Below are 19,351 nucleotides of genomic sequence, written 5' to 3'. Positions count from 1 at the left end.
ATTGCACTGGATAGACCACATCAGCTCTAGTTTCTGATCCAGTAGTCACCATCTTCTCACCCACCGAAACCCATATTTAATAAGCCTCAGGATTATAAGAGGGTTTAGCGAGACCGGTGCAACAGTGTAGTAACAGTTAAGGCTGCGGACCACATTTTAGTTCTTGCGGACCACTGGTGATCCATGGACCACAGGTTAGGAATCACTGGACTAAACTCTCATGTTTTGCCACTCTACTCTGAGATGGTTCCTTCTTTCATAAAGGTTAAGATACAGTACCTACATTGACTTATAGATAGATCAACCAAGGTTTTGGGGTTTGATTTCTTGACTAAAATTTCTAGACTTGTACATGAGCATATACAGTAATTTCCCATCACATGTATATATCATGTAGGAGATTGTATAAGTCTCTCTGGGTCAACTTATCCATGTGTCAATGTAAGTAGTAGTAGTATGCTAGGAAAGTAGAGGGGATTGGTGCTTCTTTAGGTTTTCCCAGGCCAGCCTATACTCTTGCTGTTTGCCACTTTATCTAAATAAGCGGATAGTTCCTGTACTGTATCTTGACTTTTATTTTTAAAAGTAACCATCTCCTTCTGTTAGCAGAGTGGCAAAAGGCCTTTTTGAATTTGTGGGTGGGAAAATGGAAGCAGGAGTTATGGGTGGCTGTCCCCTTGAAATGGCTCTGACCCTTTCCCTTTTCAACAGCATACCCCATGACTTATACATGAGGTGGACTTATATGTATGGTATGTGTTAACTGGACAATATGTGGTCCCACAACAAGCAGCATCCTTTTTATGACTGGCAGCACTTCTTTTAGCTACAAGGTGATCCTGTACAAAGGATGGATTTGGGGAGAAAAAAACCAAATGTAAATCTCCCTGAAATCTGCCAGCTGAGCACTTGCTAGTGAACAGAACAAAACATTTCCCCAAGTTTCTTGATTGCGTTGTTATGAAGCAATGCTCTCTATTTAATCTTTAGTCCTTAAGGACTTTCCCAGGTGTTCAGCCCTAATTGTTATTTGTTGAAAGAAAATTATGTATGTAATCACTGAGTGAAGGAGAAAAACAACCTGTTTTCTTTCTATTTGTTTATCTAGTCATTGTCCTATTTTCTGTTCTTCCGTTACTCAGTTCTTTCATATCTGCCTCCATTTTCTTCCTTCTCTTTTTGCCATTTTTGTTGTTTTTTCGCCTATGCCATCTGTTAGTTGTCAGAATGAATGGTAGTACGGTTTAATCATATGTGTTTGGGATCTTTATTCAAATATCTCGTGACTGATTCTTGGGCTGGAAGGAGAAACAAGTGCATTCCTAGAAAGTACAACTTTCTAAGAGGTTTCCCCTTAGGCTGACATTAGGGAGCTATTTTTGGAGAGAGCAGCTGTTGACAAGTCTTCCATCCTACATCAGAAATACTGAAGTCGTAAATTGTGCACTTGTATCTTTTTCAAGCTCTGTTGCCCTCTCTGATGGCTTCTGTGCTATATTAATATTAATTTTTTACACTTTATAGTCATTTTCAACTTATATCAACCCTATCATGCAATTTTCTAGGCAGGATTTGTTTGGATGGGGGTCTGTCATTGCTTTTCTCTGAAAGAGTGTGACTTGCCTAAGATCATAGCTGAGCTGATACTAAAACCTTGCTCTCTTAAAGTTTTCGTTGAACACAAAACATACTGCATCACTATGTTATGTAACTGAAGTTTAAAACTTCAGTTGTTTTTAATGAGTGTGCTATAATGAAAGAATATTTAACATACTGAGTTACTGTGAATTTTCCGGGCTGTATGACCATGTTCCAGAAGCATTCTCTCCTGATGTTTCACCCACATCTATGGCAGGCACCCTCAGAGGTTGAGAGGTCTGTCGGAAACTAGGTTTATATAGCTGTGAGGTTTATATAGCTGTGGGATGTGCATGTAGAGAGAAAGAACTCTTGTTTGCTTGAGGTAGGTGTGAATGTTGCAATTGGCCACCTTGGTTAGCACTAAATGGCCTTGCAGCTGCAAAGCCTGGCTGCTTCCTGCCTTGGGGAATCCTTTGTTGGGAGGCATTAGCTGGCCCTGATTGTTTCCTGTCTGGAATTCCACTGTTTTCTGAGTAGTGTTCTTTATTTACTGTCCTGATTTTAGAGTTTTTTTACAATACTGATAGCCATATTTTCTTCGTTTTCATGGTTTCCTCCTTTCTGTTGAAATTGTCCACATTCTTGTGTATTTCAATGTGTTTAACATGATTTAACATACAATGTATTTAACATATTATTGCATGTTTATGCTTTGGACTAGCAATATATCTGTAGTATCATATCTGTTTCCTGTTACATTAATTTGTATTTGGAGGAAGATGTTAACACCTCCCTTTTGTTTCCTTTTTGTTGTTGTTTTTCTTTCAATACAGTTTCAGAACATTCTTATTACAACTTAATCTTGAAGAAAGCAGGGCAGTTCCTCTCAAACTGGCAGATTAATCTTTTGAAGTTTTCTCTTTCCCTGAGAGCTCATTCCCCTACCATTCGGATGTTTCAGCAGGTGTGTAAAATTGTCTGATACATACTTGTTATGTAGGTATGACTGTACTTCACATGGTAAATTTTGCTGCTTCATTTGTCTTTTTGAAAGAGCTTCTCAGCATAAATAAAACTCATACAAAGCATAAACTAATCACAGTTTACAGGACAACTCCAGCCATAATTTCTTGAATTTAAATTGTTAAATCTTGGAGAAAAGTAAGGTTATTAAATCTTGCTGATTATCATTTTGTTTTTATCCCTGTTTACGCCTTCTACTAATATCCAGACTATTTCCCAAACCCGTTAGGAGCAATAAAGACATTTGCTGTTGTGTTTCTGGGTAGTTTTGTAGTTATTGGTTTGTTGATATTTCCGTTTGGTGGGAGGTTTTCCTTTGTACATCTGCATGTCTTTTGTAGAGGTTATATAAGATTACAGACCTTTTGCAAGAAAAAAAAGATTCCCGATCATTCATTCCTTTGAGTCCAAACATTTTGGTCTTGTTTATATATAAGATGAAACCATAGATTCTCCTGACAGAAACAACCCTCTATAATCCTTGGGCTCATGTAGTCTTCCTTCTCCTTTCTTTTTGCTTTTGTTTTAGTATTAACCATTTCTGATTGTGCCTGAATTCTGGCAGATATGGAGTTGTTCTTTTACCTATGGCTAGTTAAACAAACCATGATCAAAAAGACCACCCAGTTTGATTGCAGTTGGTATTCTGCAAAATTCAAGTATGTTTTGTACTGGAATGCAATACTGTGTGTTGACAGCCAAACTGAGATAGATTTTAGAAAGGCATTTGTCTAATCAGGTGAATAGTTGTGTATTTTGATACAATTCATCGATAAGTCAAGGGTCAGTCAACAGAGAGGGGAAGCCCAAGTAGCATCTCAAGCTTCCCCTCTCCCTGTTTGCCACCACTTTCCCTCCCAAGCAAAGTCCAGAAGTGGCACCACGGCACAGAGAGTATAAAGAGTCAGTGCTTCTTTTTAGGTTCTTTGAGGATGGACTAAGTTTTTGCCTTTTGCCACTCTACTCAGAGGAAGGAATAGTTACCTTTTTGATAAGAGTTAAGCTGCTCAAATTAATATATGGATAAGTTGACCTAGGTATTTGGATTGATTTTTTAAAAAACTGACATCTACACTTATACATGGATATACACACACACACACACACACACACACACCAGTGGTGCAGTGGGTTAAACCACTGAGCTGCTGAACTTGCTAACCGAAAGGTCACAAGTTTGAATCCGGGGAGCAGCGTGAGCTCCTTCTGTTAGCCCCACTTCTGTCAACCTAACAGTTCAAAAACATGGAAATGTGAGTAGATCAATAAGTACTGCTCTGGCGGGAAGGTAACGGCGCTCCATGCAGTCATGCTGGCTACATGACCTTGGAGGCATATATGGACAACGCTGGCTATTCAGCTTAGAAATGGAAAGGAGTACCAACTCCCAGAGTTGGACACGACTGCACTTAATGTGAGGGGAAAACCCTTACCTTTACCTTCATATATATATATATATATATATATATATATATATATATACATACATACATACACATACACACACACACACATAGAGAGAGAGAGAGAGAGAGAGAGAGTAGACTGTACAAAGTTTCTTTGACTAGGACAGAAAGTAGCCTATCTCAAACATCCAAATAACTGGAGATATTCAGAATTCTGAGAGGTTGGTAACACTTTACTTCTAGAGTTTTGATCTTCTCCGTATATTCCCCTCACATCCCTAGCAAGTACTTTGACATACAATGTGATAGCAGCTGAAGAGCAGTTTTAATCAAAAGAAGGTGAGTTACTTTTAGGCTGAAATGCAATTACGCCAGTTGGAGTGAGTGTAATTGTTGAAATATTAGATTGCAGCTGATGAGCCTCCGCTGAAAGGTTGCAGTGCATTTGTGGTTATCCATGGGAAGAGCACCTGTAAGACTAGTGAAATTAAGAAACTTTTGAAGAAGGTTGCTACGAGGTAAGTTTAATGAGCTGTCTTGATTGATCTATTTTTTAAAAGATACTTCAGAACAAAAGCTTTCTCCTTGTTCTTGGAGGTGCATGCTTACTTTCTTTCTCGTCATATAAAGCTTGGAAGAGATACTTTTTGGACTTTAGCTTGCAAAATGTACCACCCAGCAGTGAACTCATCTTTCTTGCTGGAGGATTCTGGGAGCAGTAATCCCCCAAAAGTAGGATTTTAAGGTTGAATCTGGGTCTAAGCATTGGTGTCTTTGATAGCTACTGGAGGAATACATACTGTAAAGTTCCACCAGGAGAAACTAGGTGACATCTTTCTTATCCCCAACCAACCTTTTAGCTATTGCATCCCCTCCCTAACTTCTTTATTAATTTGCCAATGGAAATTGTGTGTGAGAGAGACAATTATCTATGTTCCTATGGGTAGATATCATCCTTCATTGCTGTGTATGCAGCTATAGGAACTGGATTGTTCTCCCTTGACCACCTGCTCTCCCTTCTCCATTAACCAGTAAAAGACTGTTTTAAGGATGGGGTTTCACAGCATAAAGATGGGATTAGGGTGGCGTTTCTCAACCTGGAGGTTGGGACCCGGGCGGGGAGGGGGGGGGGGTTCACGAGGGGAGTTTCAGAGATGTCACCAAAGACTATCAGAAAACACATATTTCTAATGGTCTTAGTAACCATTTTGGCAGAGAAGGTTGAAGGTCTCTCCGCCTGTCCTTTTCCTTTTTGGAAACAGTGAATCCTCCCAGCAAAAGCCCTCCTCCTGCTGTGATTGTTCAGCCTCTCAGCTGGCCTCTCAGCCAAGGGGAGGGTTGTTTCTGAGATTCCAAGAGGGGAGGGGAGAGCAGGCATGTTCGGCTCATAGCAGTGTGATGCGCATATGGGGGAGAGCGCACGAGGCTGGAGGGAGGCTCACGTCCCTTCAAGGCAGAGGGAAAGCACCTGTGCAGTGTGGAACTGAGAGTGGCCCAGTAGCATTAGGAGGAGCAGCAGAAGCAGCTTAGGTAGTTTGTAACACTATTAGAAAAAAAGTCACTCTTCACTTTTGTTTTTTTAATCAATGCTCTCATTAGAAAATGCTTAAGGATGTGCGTTAACTACATCTCCCAAATCATGGGTCAATCCTTCCCAAAACCCACTAGTATTCACAGTTGGCCATGTTGTGTGCCAAGTGTGGTCCAGATCCGTCATCAGCTGGGTTCAGTGCTCTTTGGATGTGGGTGAACTACAACTCCCATATGCCAAGGTCAATCATCCCTAAATCCCCACCTGTATTCATAGTTAGCCACGTTGGGCCTGTGTGCCCAGTTTGGTTCAGATCCATCATTGGTGGGGATCCCAGGGTTCTCTGGATGCAGGGAGAACTACAATTACCATCATGTTGGATGAGCCCCCCCCCCCCTCACAACCCCAACAGTTGGTCATATTGGGTATTTGTGCTAAGTTTGGTCCAGATCCATCAGTTGGGTGCGCATTGCTCTATTGATGCAGGTGAACTGTAACTCCCAACCTACTCGAAACCTCACCAGTATTCAAACTTTGGCATATCGGGTATTTGTCCTAAATTTGGACCATTGAATGAAAACACATATTGCATATCAGATATTTACTGTACATTACAATTCATAACAATAATCATAACAAAATTACAGTTATGAAGTATCAACGAAAATAATGTTATGGTTGGGCATCACCACAACATGAGGACCTGTATTAAGTGGTCACGGCATTAGGAAGGTTGAGAAACACTGGATTAAGGGGTTCAGAAAGAGATGTCACATCAACTTTACACTATGTCTTTCTGCTCCAGGATGCGTTACTGTTAATGATATAGCAACCATTCCCTGTATTTCTCTGTGCATCAAAGATGCTATGTTGGACTTTACATTTCAAATGAGATGTTATAATCCTGCCCTTTTAGTCTCGTTCCGAAACTCAAATTGGGACTTTCGCAATTTCTTTGCTTGTTGCTATTCTTTCTCTCTCAGAGTCAATGATGTTTGACTTAGAATAGAACAGAATAACTCTATTTATCATTGTGCTACTGCACAGCGAAATTTCATGCCTTCCCCCGTACACACCACAAAACAACACACCCATCCCTCCAAATGTCCACCACCACCAAACAACCCCCAATGCCACATTGGTGCTTTAATTCTTTCCAAACACTGGCTAACATCCCCAAAGCTTTGTCAGGTATGCTTACAGAGCATGAACACTCTTGCCACATATGGCTATTAATTCATAGCCTCAAATTGAAATAAGCAAGTTTCCTTGTGTTGTTATGCTGGAGGTACTTCTGTATAGGTTTCCTTGTATTGTTAAGCTGAAGCTGCTTATATAGACCTCATCCCATTGTGGCGGGGGGAGCTAAGGGATTGTCTTCTTTCCTTAGCATTTTGTTCCATTCTATTTATAAGGAAAATGGATAATATATTCACTCCATCACACACAATGTACTTTTGTCTGTTTCTACTGTCATCCTTCACGTTCTGACACAAGGGCAAGTCTAGTCACCGCCCATTCCGCAGTCTTCTAAAAAGGGAAACTTAGCAATTGCAGAAGTCCAAAATCAAGGGGAAATATACCAACAGCACAGTGGTGATATATCAAAATTGCTCAGTTCCTGAAGAATACATTATTTAAAATAAATTGCCATAAAAGTTTAATTCAAGAGGATTACTGGTGAGAAAAGGAGCATCGAGGCTCATTTCAAGGCTGCCCATGGGAACACCTATTCTTTAACATTGCCAAAATGGAGCCCCTGGGGGCGCAATGGGTTAAAACCCTTGTGCTGGCAGGACTGCTGACTGAAAAGTCAATGGTTCAAATCGGGGGAGTGGGGTGAGCTCCCATCTGCCAGCTCCAGCTTCCCATTCGGGGACATGAGAGAACATCTGGGCATCCCCTGGGTAACGTACTTGCAGACGGGCAATTCTCTCACACAAGAAGAAACTTGCAGTTTCTCAATTCGCTCCTGACACACACACACACAATTTGTCAAAATGATCTAACACGTGGAAATCTGACAATTCCCACCCCATGTGTAAATTAGCGCCTTTACCAGTTTCTGCTCAAATTGAGAACTCTGAAGACAATTGCTACCCAGCTCCTAAAACCTCAGTTTCCATACACTTTGAACACATTTTAAGACCAAGTCCCACGGGGAATAGCTAGAAGTAGTTTTGCGTTGTATGATGGGCTCTATGGGACTCTGCCTTTAAACTGTTTTTAAAGTGTGTACAAATTGGGGGGGGGGGGGGAATCTTGCATCTGATGAAGTTATTGCAAGTTACTATGAGGGTAATCTTTTATGAGCCTACTTCCATGAAGGTTTTTCTCTTCAGACAAACCTTGAAGGCAGTTCCATGCACATTTCTTTATCAATGCAACTCCTTTACACATACTACAGTGGCCACTGACCACCCTTGACAGTCATATTGCCCATTTTTATTTAGGAACATTGGGGGCCAACCATGGAATTTAATGAGTTACCTGAATAACTATTTGGTTTCAGAGTAAGACTAATTGGGCTTTTAAAATCACAATCTACAACGAAGAACTAAGTGGGTAGGGAACAGAGAAGGAGGGAGATCAAACAGGTTTTGGTCAGTTGAAATCAGCTGCCAGGATTAAGTACTAAGGATATTCTATCCAGTTATGAAGGGTTTTACCAGTTTGTGCTAATTTGCACAAACTGGTGCAGTGGTTTGAGTGTCAAATTAAGACACTTTCAGTCTAGGTTCGAATCCCAGCTTGGCCATGAAAATGAATTAGGTGTCCTTAGGCAAGTCACTCTCTCTCAGCCTCCAGAGAAAGCAAAGGCAACTCCCCCTCCTGAACAAATCTCTCCAAGAAAATCCTGTGATAGATTTGCCTTAGACACACAACAACACAACTGAAGAGGGCACAAATAGATTGAAAGTGTCTGTGATTGTCTCTGTAGATTTCCCCTGGCTAGGCTCTCGCATGTCCTGAGGAAAATGACACCTAGTTTCTTGTGAACTACGGAAAAATGGAAGAGCTGTGTGGGTGCTAGATTACATTAAACGTTGCAGTTTGTTCTTTCTTTTGCCCTGCTCACTGTGGATATCCTTCTAGCAGAAGTTAGCGCATAAATTATGAGATTAAGTGCTGTATGGTTTGGGAATGGGAAGTCACTGAATAGTCATAAACCCCTTCTACACTGCCATATAATACAGATTATCAAAGCAGATCATCCACATTATCTGGTTTGAACTGGATCTACATTGTCCTATATCCCAGGATCTAATCCCAGATTATCTTCTTATCCCAGATTGTCTGGCAATGTAGATTTAGGCTCTTTCTACACTGCCATGTAATCCAGATTATCAAAGCACATAACTGACATTATCTGCTTTGAACTGGATTATATGAATCTACATTGCCATATAATCCCGTTTAAAGCAGATAATCTGGACTTTATATGGCAGTGGTCCATAGTTAATAAATTATTGTAGAACATGGAATTCATCTGAAGCAGAGGATCATTTCTGAGTACATATGGAGCTATGAAGGAACTGCTAATCCAATAGGGAATTCAGAAATTAAACTTGACTCCAACTGGAGTTTGAACTAGCCCTGTCTTCAATCATTGCTTTTGTGCTTTGTCTAGTAACTATCATTGTTGTGGTGTGCCTTCAAGTAGTTTTGGATGCATGGCATCCAAAGGACCTTTCTGGCACTTGACCAAACTCACTGAGTGGATTTCCATGGCCATGTGGGGAACTGAACCCTGATCTCAAGTCATAGTACAGTGCTCAAATCATTACACCACACGAGCAGCCTGGATGTTACATGTTAATTAAAATTTAATAGCCTCCATTATTTTCTGCTTGCTTCAATATAGTTATTACCTCTGTCTTGGAGAAATTATTTGCTCATGATTTTAATTATTAGTTTGAAACTAGAGCTCATCTGCATGTTTTAATGTTTCCTGGTCTGAAACAGTAATAAAATTCATTCATACACCCAGCTATAGCTGGCATGGGCAAACTTTGCCCTTTCACCCAGGTGTTTTGGCCCTTAACTCCCACAATTCCTAACATCCAGTGGGAATTCTGGTAGGGTGTTAGGAATTTTGGGAGTTGAAGTCCAAAACACCTGGAGGGTCAATGTTTGCCCATGCCTGAGCTATACCAACTGTTATGTCCTTTTTTGTGTCTCAGGCTACAATCCCAGAGCCCAGAAATGTAATTTTGCTCTAAAATTCCCAGAATCTCCCAGAAAATTGAAATAGTGACTGTAGTGCAAAAAAGTAACTTTTCTGAGCTTTGTCTTATATCTGCTACCTGGAAGTACCCCCATCCGCAACACAGTGGGATTTGCTTCTGTGTAAATATGTATTCAATGGTAATATGAGTAGCTTTTGTCAGTTGTTTCCATCTGACATGCTCATTCCAGCATCATTCATGCTGACTTGACAAGACAATTATTTGTTTTTAACCCAAGGCCCAAGCCATATCTGTTCAAAGGAGATCATAAATACCCTACACTCAATGAATCTTCCCCAGTGGTGATCCTTTATGCTGAAATGGGTACCAAGGACTTTGCCACGTTTCACAAAGTACTGTCTGAGAAAGCCCAAAAGGAGGAGATTGTTTACATTCTGCGACATTACATCCAGGTAGGTGCACGTGTAGAAGTGATATGTTCTCCCATTCACATGAAATTAATCTGATTTTTTTTTTTTAGCCTTTTCCAGTATCGGGTCAGGTCCTACTCAGGACTCTTCCACACAGCTGAATAAAATCCCACACTATCTGCTTTAAACTGGAATATATGGCAGTGTGGACTTAGATAACCCAGTTCAAAGCATATATTATGGGATTTTCTCCCTTGATATTCTGGGTTATATGGCTGTGTCGAAGGGCCCTCAATTTTCTTTTCAGAGCCTATTGACCACATTTGAACCAAAAGGGGAGGTGAAGTTATTGGATCATGCATGGAGAAGGTGTGCATATACTTTCTTTGTGTGGCTTGCTGACTATCATTAATGGTAGCAAGAGCTGCTTTTGAAACCAAAGTTTGCAGCCTAGGTTAAATTTTATTTGCTAAATTAAACAGATTTAATTTAACCAAAGGTGAAGACAAATTGCAATCCTCTACCAATCTGGAAAAGTGAATTTCACTTTTATGTGCAAAAAAAGACCGTTGCTCTGTGTCAATCAGCTCCAAGAACAATGTGCAGCAAGTCTTGCAACTGCATTATTATGAAATGAGTATTATTGCCTGGTGTCTCATCTTGTTTACTCAGTCAATTGGAGTTCAGATCATGTTTTTTGACAGTAGTTTTGCTTCCAGGATTTCCTGTTGTTAGATCCAAGAAACAGAGTGGATCTTTACTTCTCTCACTTTGCCCATTTATGGACCTGGAGAGAGGGAGGGAAACTTGCTCAGTAAAACATGAAGCAGTAGGATTTTGGTTGGGCAAAAAAGGTATCACTGTGTCATGGACTTTACTATTAAATGGTAAAGTCATGTATTAAATGGATTCTATTTTTCAAGGCATGCTTCAGGCACTGTCCTGTCACATTAAAAGTTTTAAATTTGGAAGACTATTGGACTAAGGCAGTGATAGTTGTTCCACAGCACACTTCTGTGCCTATTTGCCCAGAAATAAGTTCTCTGTATTTAGTAGATATTATTGCCAGTGGCATGTGCATCCTTAGTCCTGAATCCAATTGGTTTTAAATTAGGGTTGCCTCTGCATTTTCTGATAAGCTCCTCATTTTTGACAGTCATAAAGTAAACAGATGCAACTGTCTTTTCCAAACTAAGGATATCTATATCTATTGAATCTGGCCAATGCAGATAGTTGAGTTTATTTAATTATCTTTTCATACGAATTTTGTAATGTTCTTATCACAAATTCATAAATCCCTTAACTCTTTGAAATCTTGTTGAAAAAAAGCAGATCTATAAGTACATGAAAGAGACAGATTCATTCACCTCTGCTCTTTAAGACAAGCTCTTCTGGAGTCCCTGAGGTTTGCTGTCTTTAAACATAACTAAGCAGGTTTCATTTGAGGATATTGATGAGTTTCCTTAGGTGAACAGGAATAGGAAATCTTGGAAACGAGCAGCAGAAGAAAAAGTTGTTCTGCTTAAAGTTCATATTTTCCAATAAACCCCTGTTTTGAAGGTATGCATTGTAATGTTAATACTAAAAAGTAGAAGGGAAATCTTTACTTCTTGAATATACCATATGTAGAAATAACACATCTCCATAAGGTTTGATATTCCTCTTTTTTTTGTAGTTTCCTGGGGTCCCTCTCTCTGCCCTGACTCCTGCTGTCTGAGTGAAATATCACTCTTTCCAAATTGTTCCCTGTATACTATCAGCCCTTACATTCCAAGACACCTCTATAATTGGGGATGGAGAAAGGAAACTGTGTGCCCCTCAGAGGTCTTCTGTGTGGCTGAACTCTATCCTTATTCCCATTCTTGAAAAATTGAAAAATTGTTGATTATGCCTCTAAGAGACATCATTTCATTCTATCTATTTTGTCCTGAATCCTGTTCAGAGCTAGGATAGTAGTCATTTTCTTGTGTCAAATATGTTTTAGTTAATTTTTAATTCACTGGGTCCAAATTCCGTGTTGAATTATTTGAACATAAGGGTAGAAAGCATTATTACGATATTGGATCACCTGGATATTTGAGGATTAAAGTGAAAGCCGCCCCATATAAAATGCCATGGATAACATGGAGAGATGCCTATGCTGTTCAAACTTTTAAAACAATGTCAGATCCAAACCAACAGGAAAAGATTAATTGAGATAGTGAAGTTTTATGGAAACTGGATTACAAAAATCACAAGTCAAATGTCTGTTGCAACATAATGTCAGTTATGTGATACTATAAAGATATGGCCTTGGCTGGAATCCTGCTGGGGAGATAGTAATGGATAACTGTAATGACTCCCAGCCCAATCCCTGCATGCCCATTTACTAATTAGCACTGTGTTTCTCAACCTGTGGGTCCCAAGATGTTTTAGCTTTCAACTCCCAGAAATCCTAACAGCTGGTAAACTGGCTGGGATTTCTGGGAGTTGTTGACTAAAACACCCGGGGAACCATAGGTTGAGAATGACTGAATTAGCAGATTCTGCAATCAATAAAGGCCTATTCCCCAATCATTTTGGAACCTGTTGACTGATATTCACGTCCCTTCTTGAGAGAGATCTCCAACAGGTAAGAACAAAATCCTTGTCACAATTCCTCCTCACACCAGAGATTATACATTACAGCAGCTGCTTCCTAGTAAGTGTAGATTGGGAGATCTTTATTTAAAGTATGTTGCACTCCAGAGCAGGATTCCCCTTTGACTTTAAACACCACATCATTAAGTTAAAATAGCAAGCAATTTATTGAAGGTAGTAAAAGCCAAAGCAATACAAGTAATCCACAGTAAAAGGTAAATCCAATGGATTAGGAAGAAAAAGGAGCAATTAGTCCAAGGAGAAATAGTCCAAAGACATCCATGAAACTAGAGGCTTGATTTCTTTTTTTTTCTTTTTTTTTAATTTATTGAGAAAGAAAAATAATAACATATTTGAACAGATAATACTTGTCTATTGTAGGCATACATTATAGTGACATATTTCAATATTATCTATTCGCATTCTTTACAAGTTTATTCATATTACATTTTTATTATTATTATTTTCTTCTTTCTTTTTTTTTTCCTCCCCCCTCCTCCCACCCCCCTTTCCTACCCCTCCCACCACATTTCTCTCTATATCTTTATTTTTAACCACGCACACAACTTTTGCAATCTTTGTACAATTTCTATGCTGGCTTCACCTTCTTCTACCCATTTCATATATGTTGCCCATTTCTCTTTAATTTCTTCTGTTTTATCCTCCTGTGAGTCTTCTCTGATATCTGATTGAACTTGTTCAAATAAATAATTATTCCAATTTTCCAAATTCCATTTTTTTTCATCTCTCCACCCCCAGGCTATTACTGCCTTACCTGCTAAAATCATTGCTTTAAATAAGTTTTGGTTCTTCGCATCAATATTTTTATTCCCTGTGATTGCCATTAACATAAATTCCATTAACATAAATTCCATATTGGCTTGTATTGTTATTTTGAAAAGTTTCCCAATTTTTCTAGTTACCTTATTCCAAAACGTTTTTGCATTTAAACAGTCCCACCACATATGTGCATACCAGCCTTTCTCTGCTAGAGGCTTGATTTCAAAGGCAAAATAATAGCAAAGGCACTTAAAACAAGAAGCAAACAAAGACAAAGGTCCAGGAACTTGGCATGAAGAACTTATCGTGAATCCAATGTTGCTTCATCTGAAAGCTAGGTTCAATACTTGGCACTTATATTCCTACTTTGTTTCCCAAACAGCTAAGAACGAAGTTTTCCTTAACTTTGATTCCACTTCTAGCTTCTGCTCTAATCTGGCTGAGTGCCTTAATTTCTGATTTGTTTGTCTTTGCTTGCTAAAACTTCTGTTCAAGGCTTCATTAAAATCTGCACCTAGAGATAATTGAGGTGCAGAGCCTTTCCCAGGCTCAAGACCTTGAGAATCCTCTCATAGCCATCAGCTGAACTGCATTCAGACCCTACATCTCTAAAACCAGACCCAGGAAACAGACCATCACCCCCATTCCCTTCAGGAACATCTTCATGGACAGCATCACAATTCCCATTAGAGGAATCAACTTGAACAACATTGTCATTCTCATCATCCAAAGCAACCTGATCTTTAGACACAATCCCAGGCTGACATACAATATAATCCCTCCATGTCTCCTAAACTAGAGAATACACAAGAAATAAACAGTTTCAAATGCATAACTCTAGATGTTGTTGTTGTGTGCTTTGAAGCTATTTCTAATCTATGTTGACTTTAAGGTGACCCTATTCCAGGGATGTCTTGGCAAGATTTCTTCAAAAGAGGTTTAAGGCTGAAAGAGTGAGACGTGTCCAAGGTCACTCAATGGGTTTCATGCCAAGCATGAATATGAGCCCTGCTCCCCAGAGTCATCATCCAGTCCTTAGACCTATATACAATACTGGCTTCCAACACATCCATATGTCCCCAGCAGAATTCCAGCCAATATGTTTATGAATCTTTATTTATGGATTCATAAATTTATTGATTGATTTCAGCGATATTTCTGAAGTAATCAGATTTTTTGATGTTATTTAGAACCAGATAGCTCTTGATATATTTTGTTTTTCTCCCCCGAAATGATATGTTCAACCAGAAACCTAACCCTGAGAAGATGTATCTGTCTGGATATGGAGTGGAACTTGCCATCAAGAGTACAGAATACAAAGCAGTGGATGACTCTCAGGCTGAAGGTACATTGTCCTCCTGAGCATAAAGAGACTAGAGACACTGTTTTCACAAAATATTTAGTAGTGTCTAGAACTGTGAAGGCAACAATCTTCTGCATGGGCTCATTGAAGTTAATAGAAAATATCTTACTGGGTCAGTAATTCATCCTGTATTTGTTTTCCTGACACACACCGTTGCCTGTGATTGCATTTTGTGGGATATGGCAGAAGTAGCCACAGGCATTGAGAATCAATACAGAAATGTACATCTGTAATTTTTTTTTGTAGATGGAAGTCTTTACAGAATAGAAAATACCTATTTTCTAACTGTTGCTTCCCCTCCCCAACTTTGTCATTTGTTTGAAGACTTCTGTAATTTATTTTTTCTCATTTTAAGAAGTAATTTCTTGCATGGAAATGTTGGTCATTGTAATAACTTTTGCAAAACGAACATAGTGTTGTATTTTTGTTTGTATGCCACGTTTAGCCACAAGAAATGAAACAGAAGATGAAGGCGATGATGAAAACGAGGTGCAGGGATTTCTCTTTGACACTTTAACGTGAGTTGATATTAACTGCAATTTCATGTTTGCGTAGGGCTTATAAATAGCATGCTCATTTTAACACTAAAAAAAAATCAGCTTGAGAACCATAAAATTATACCTGCTGTCTGAAATGAAGTCGAATTAGTAGTTACAAATGCCCCGAGGCATAGAACTGCTGCTGAAATGTTACTTTTGACAATTCTATAATTATTTTCATATTAGGCTTCTATTGGAAGAAGGGTGGTAAACAGGCATGTTCTGCTGTGTTAATTTTAAAAAGTGCTTTGCCTGGTTTAGAAAAAGCTTCCTGTTTGACTGTAACTATGGAACCACGTGCTTCATTGTTTTCCTAGATTTGTCTCTTATTATTATCTGAAAGTAGATGGTAATCAGACAGCTTTTTCATATGGAACCCCATTTATTTCCATCGGAAACTCAGTGTTAAAATGCAACATTTAAATCTAATTCTGTGTAGGATCTGTTAGAGTCATGGGCAAACTTTCCATGGTGGGCCAGAGCAGGGTGGGTTGGTGGGCTGGGAGGGAGGGGGTTCTCCCCAAGTCCTTCCTCTTCTCTTTTGGAGGCAGAAAGTGAAGGAAAGACGGAAAACATTTGGATCCCAAAACAGCCTTGGTCGGGATGAGATGGTGGAAAGGAGAGAAAAAGTGTATTAATTAGACCCTGTATTGCCTACTCCCGATAAAGAATACTAGAATCATAGAGGTGGAAGAGACCCCCAAGCGCCATCTGGTCTAACCCCCTGCAATGCAGGAAGACACAATCAAGGCACTACCAATAGACAACCTCTGTGGAAAAGCCTCCTGAGAAGGAGACTCCATCACACCGCGGCAGCCTATGCCACTGTCCACGAAGTTCTTCCTATTTTTTTCCAGTTGAATCTCTTTTCCTGCCATTTGAAACCATTGCATCCTTGTGTCTTGGTCTCTAGAGCAGCTGAAAATCAGTTTCCCTCCTCCTCCTCAATGGGACACCCTTTCAAATATTGAAATATGGTTCTCATGTTCCCTCTTTATAATAATAATAATAATAATAATAATACAATCTGCCAGCTGCAAAAGGACACCTTACTGGGATCTGCACGCATTATTCGCCGATACATCACACAGTTCTAAACACTTGGGAAGTGTCCGACGTGTGATCCAATACAACAGCCAGCAGAGTGTCTGCTGTGGGCTTACCTTGTGGTGTTTCAAGTAGTAGTAGTAGTAGTAGTAGTAGTAATAATAATAGTAGTAGTAGTAGTAATAATAATAATAATTTATTTATAACCCGCTCTATCTCTCCTGGCTCGACTCTGAAGGAGCTGGGGGGTGGTGACAGTTGACAGGGAGCTCTGGTGTGGCCTGGTCCATGAGGTCACGAAGAGTCAGAAGCAACTGAAGAAATAAACAACAACAAATCTCCCTGAAGGGACTCTATCTTTTCTCCCAGCTAAATATTCCCCAGGAGGAAAGGAAGAAGGAAAAAGAGAATTATTATTATTATTTATTTATTTATTTATTTATATACTGCTCTATCTCCCCGAGGGGACTCAGAGCGGTTCCCAGGTAAAAATCACAGAACATACAAAGTAAAACAACATAACCATAAGATTAACAAAACAAAATAGGCAGAAAAATTGTTGCCATAATGCACATATGTTAAAAGTGATCCTGCCTGTTCAAGGCATTTTTTTTTAAAAAAAGGAAGGAGGAAGGAAAGAGAGAAGGAAGAAAGGATAGGATGGTGAGCGAGAGGAAGGCCTGAGAAAAGAGCCCAAGGGGCCGCATCCGGCCCGTGGGCCTGGGTTTGACCATGTATAACCAACTTCAAGCCCTTTTTGTCTGACCTGTAATGGCTCCTTTTGAATAAAGATTTTGCACATCCACATCATGTGTGATTTATTTGATACTTTTTGCACATGGTGTCATGGCAGAAAACCACAGTCAACATGCGGTTTGGGGGACCATAAAAGTAGCATATGGTTTTCTTCATACCCATCTTTTCTCTAGGTGATGGCTCTAAAGTGCTTGACTTCCTAACTTGTGAAATGGTAACTGCTAGGCATTTCCATAGGCCAGAATGCAATATTGTACTTTACTGAGACACACTATACCAGAATTAACTATTCCCTTTCTACTTGCAACCCACAATGGTAAACTACCGGCTGTTAGAAATTGGGCGAGTTAAAGTCTGAAACACCTGGAGGGTCAAAGTTTGTCCACGCCTGCGTTAAAACATGCTTTGGGGGCCATGGAGGACTACAGTAGGGAGCCTTGTGTCTGCTGATATTAGACACAAAAGTACATCCTTGCATCTTGGCCATAAGCAAGGTAATTGTTTAATAGAGTTGATTTCTTCTTTAATAAAATTATTTGTGGTTTCTAAGACAATGTCTACTTTTTAAGTTCCCGCATGATGAAGCTCTGAGTACAAGGGACACAGATACGGGTGTAATATATTGCCTTCTGCAGTAGGCTGTAAATATCTATTTTTGGTTAATGGGTTGGTATTGTATTATTTCTTTATTTTTCAGTATCTTGCATTTAGGAATTTTGTGCTTATTAAGAGGTTTGAAGTCATAAATCTTGAACAGAAAGTTTGCTTACATCATACACTCACACGTAAGTCTAGAAATGTTAGTCAAAAATGGAATTTTCACCTGATTTTATTGCAAAAAGTATCACATAAATCATACATAATAAAGATGGTTTTGCGAAATCTTTATCTATTCAAAAAGAGCCACTACAGATCAGACAAAAATGTATGTCCTGACTTCCTTTCAGAATTCTGTACATTATTTTATATAGCTTCTGCTACCTAATTTTATGAAATATATTTGGGGTAGTAAATATGTGAATATGTTGCAGTAGATATTTTATTTATTGTTCTAAAAACAAATATTCCAATATCCCCCCCCCCCCCAGTTTTCCATTTTTTTCAATATTCTGGGGGGGGGGGGACTAAGGGGAGAAATGAGAAAAACATTCTAATTTTTCTGATATGTTTCTGGATCTTAACACCTATATCCCAGCTAGCATGACCCTTTGCTATGTGCAGAAAAAGAAATGTTTCCATTCTTTCCTTAGGAAACTGGGTTCATTCAACATTATTTTTGGGATCCATTACAGAAACTCTCTACTTTAAAAACACTGTTCTACCTTATTATAGTTAATGGTAGCCAGCATGTGAAATCTGCTCCAAATTCTGATTTTAAACTGTTTATGAAGGAGAACCATGATGGCTATATGTTGTTTATTTCTGACTGAGATAAAAGCATCACAAGTACTTTTAAAGAAAATACCTAGTGAGAAACTTCAAGAAGTGCTGTGCAGCGTTAATTCTATCTGTATCTTACAATGCAGGCAGAACTACCCTGACCTCAAAGACAATCTGAAAGAGCTGAGAAAATATCTGATTGAAAGTACTGATGGTACTGAGCCCTTGAAGGTGTGGGAATTGCAAGGTATTTTCATTCTTGTTGCTGTTGTTGTTATTATTACTATTATTACTACTCGGGTATAATGCACCATCAAATATAGAGCGCATTGCAATTTTGAAGGTGTGCATTGCAAAAAATGGATTTGCCCTCGAATGTAATGCACCCAACAGCATTGGCATAGTGCTTCAGGGAGGCAGGCAACTTGAATGAGTCATTTAGGAAGCCATGCTCCACTCATTCTCTGGGCCTTTTCATACAAGTGGGTTTATGTGTGCGATTATAATGCACCATTAAATCAAATGTGCGCCTCAATGTTGGCAGTGTAATTTAGCTAAAAAAGGTGAGTATTTAGACTCAAGTAAATATGGTATTTTGGTGTAAAGACCACTGTGTGCCAAGAACACTGAGAGTCATGTAATGATACAAATTTCTAGAGTCAGGCAGCTTATTGTACCACACTTGCCAAACCTACTGCAGAGTTGCTGTCAAAATTTGGCCACAAT

The 19,351-nt window shown here is 39.3% G+C and overlaps 1 protein-coding gene across 2 annotated transcripts in view; it reads left to right on the top strand.

Moving 5' to 3' along the window:
- Positions 1-19,351, top strand: part of UGGT2 (UDP-glucose glycoprotein glucosyltransferase 2) — a 116,322-nt gene that overhangs the window by 8,306 nt on the left and 88,665 nt on the right. For both annotated transcript variants that reach the window (XM_060769484.2, XM_060769485.2), the window contains exons 3-8: positions 2,415-2,545; positions 4,416-4,528; positions 10,009-10,183; positions 14,789-14,885; positions 15,349-15,421; positions 18,772-18,872. In XM_060769484.2, coding sequence (XP_060625467.2) covers positions 2,415-2,545; positions 4,416-4,528; positions 10,009-10,183; positions 14,789-14,885; positions 15,349-15,421; positions 18,772-18,872 — 690 coding nt within the window. The remainder of the gene's footprint in view (positions 1-2,414; positions 2,546-4,415; positions 4,529-10,008; positions 10,184-14,788; positions 14,886-15,348; positions 15,422-18,771; positions 18,873-19,351) is intronic.

This window comes from Anolis sagrei, chromosome 3, assembly GCF_037176765.1.
Source record: "Anolis sagrei isolate rAnoSag1 chromosome 3, rAnoSag1.mat, whole genome shotgun sequence".
Lineage (NCBI taxonomy): Eukaryota > Metazoa > Chordata > Lepidosauria > Squamata > Dactyloidae > Anolis > Anolis sagrei.
Note: the sequence above shows the minus strand (reverse complement) of the source record. Positions and strands in the feature narration are given on the sequence as shown.